At 21.0% G+C, this 447-nt stretch overlaps 1 protein-coding gene across 1 annotated transcript in view; it reads right to left on the bottom strand.

The window, feature by feature from the left end:
• Positions 1-181: 181 nt before the first annotated feature.
• Positions 182-447, bottom strand: part of LOC119592276 (probable medium-chain specific acyl-CoA dehydrogenase 1, mitochondrial) — a gene marked incomplete in the record, with an annotated part of 18,006 nt that continues 17,740 nt past the window's right edge. The window contains 2 exon segments of the mRNA XM_037941107.1: positions 182-203; positions 304-310. Of these exon segments, the coding sequence (XP_037797035.1) occupies positions 182-203; positions 304-310 (29 nt within the window).

Here is a 447-nt window from a genome sequence, read left to right as displayed (position 1 = left end):
TTATAATGTAATCTTCTATAAATCACATTTTTAAGTATTTGCAGCTATATATAATAAATATGCTAATACAATTGTAGTTATAAGTATTAACAAGTATTCTTAAAATTTGGTTGAAAAAAACATTTTTTTTTTATTATTAAAATATATTTTATTACAAAGTTCTGAAACGTCGCGAAAATACTTATGAGCTTTGTCTAAAATATCTAGTAATAATTCTTAAAATCAATGTGATAAAATGCGAAATTTGTCATAATAAAATACATAAAATATATATATTACTATTATAAAAGTACATTAAAATACCTTAAGACTGAAATATCAACAGGCCTATTTAATCTTTATAAAAATAATATATACTTTCACGAACATATCACATTAAAAAAGGATGAGAATGAGTGAAGACTTAAAACCATTTTAGTTTCTTTTCACAACTCATTTCCGTTTTTC

Source organism: Penaeus monodon, chromosome 30 (genome assembly GCF_015228065.2).
Source record: "Penaeus monodon isolate SGIC_2016 chromosome 30, NSTDA_Pmon_1, whole genome shotgun sequence".
Classification (NCBI taxonomy): Eukaryota; Metazoa; Arthropoda; class Malacostraca; order Decapoda; family Penaeidae; genus Penaeus; species Penaeus monodon.
Note: the sequence above shows the minus strand (reverse complement) of the source record. Positions and strands in the feature narration are given on the sequence as shown.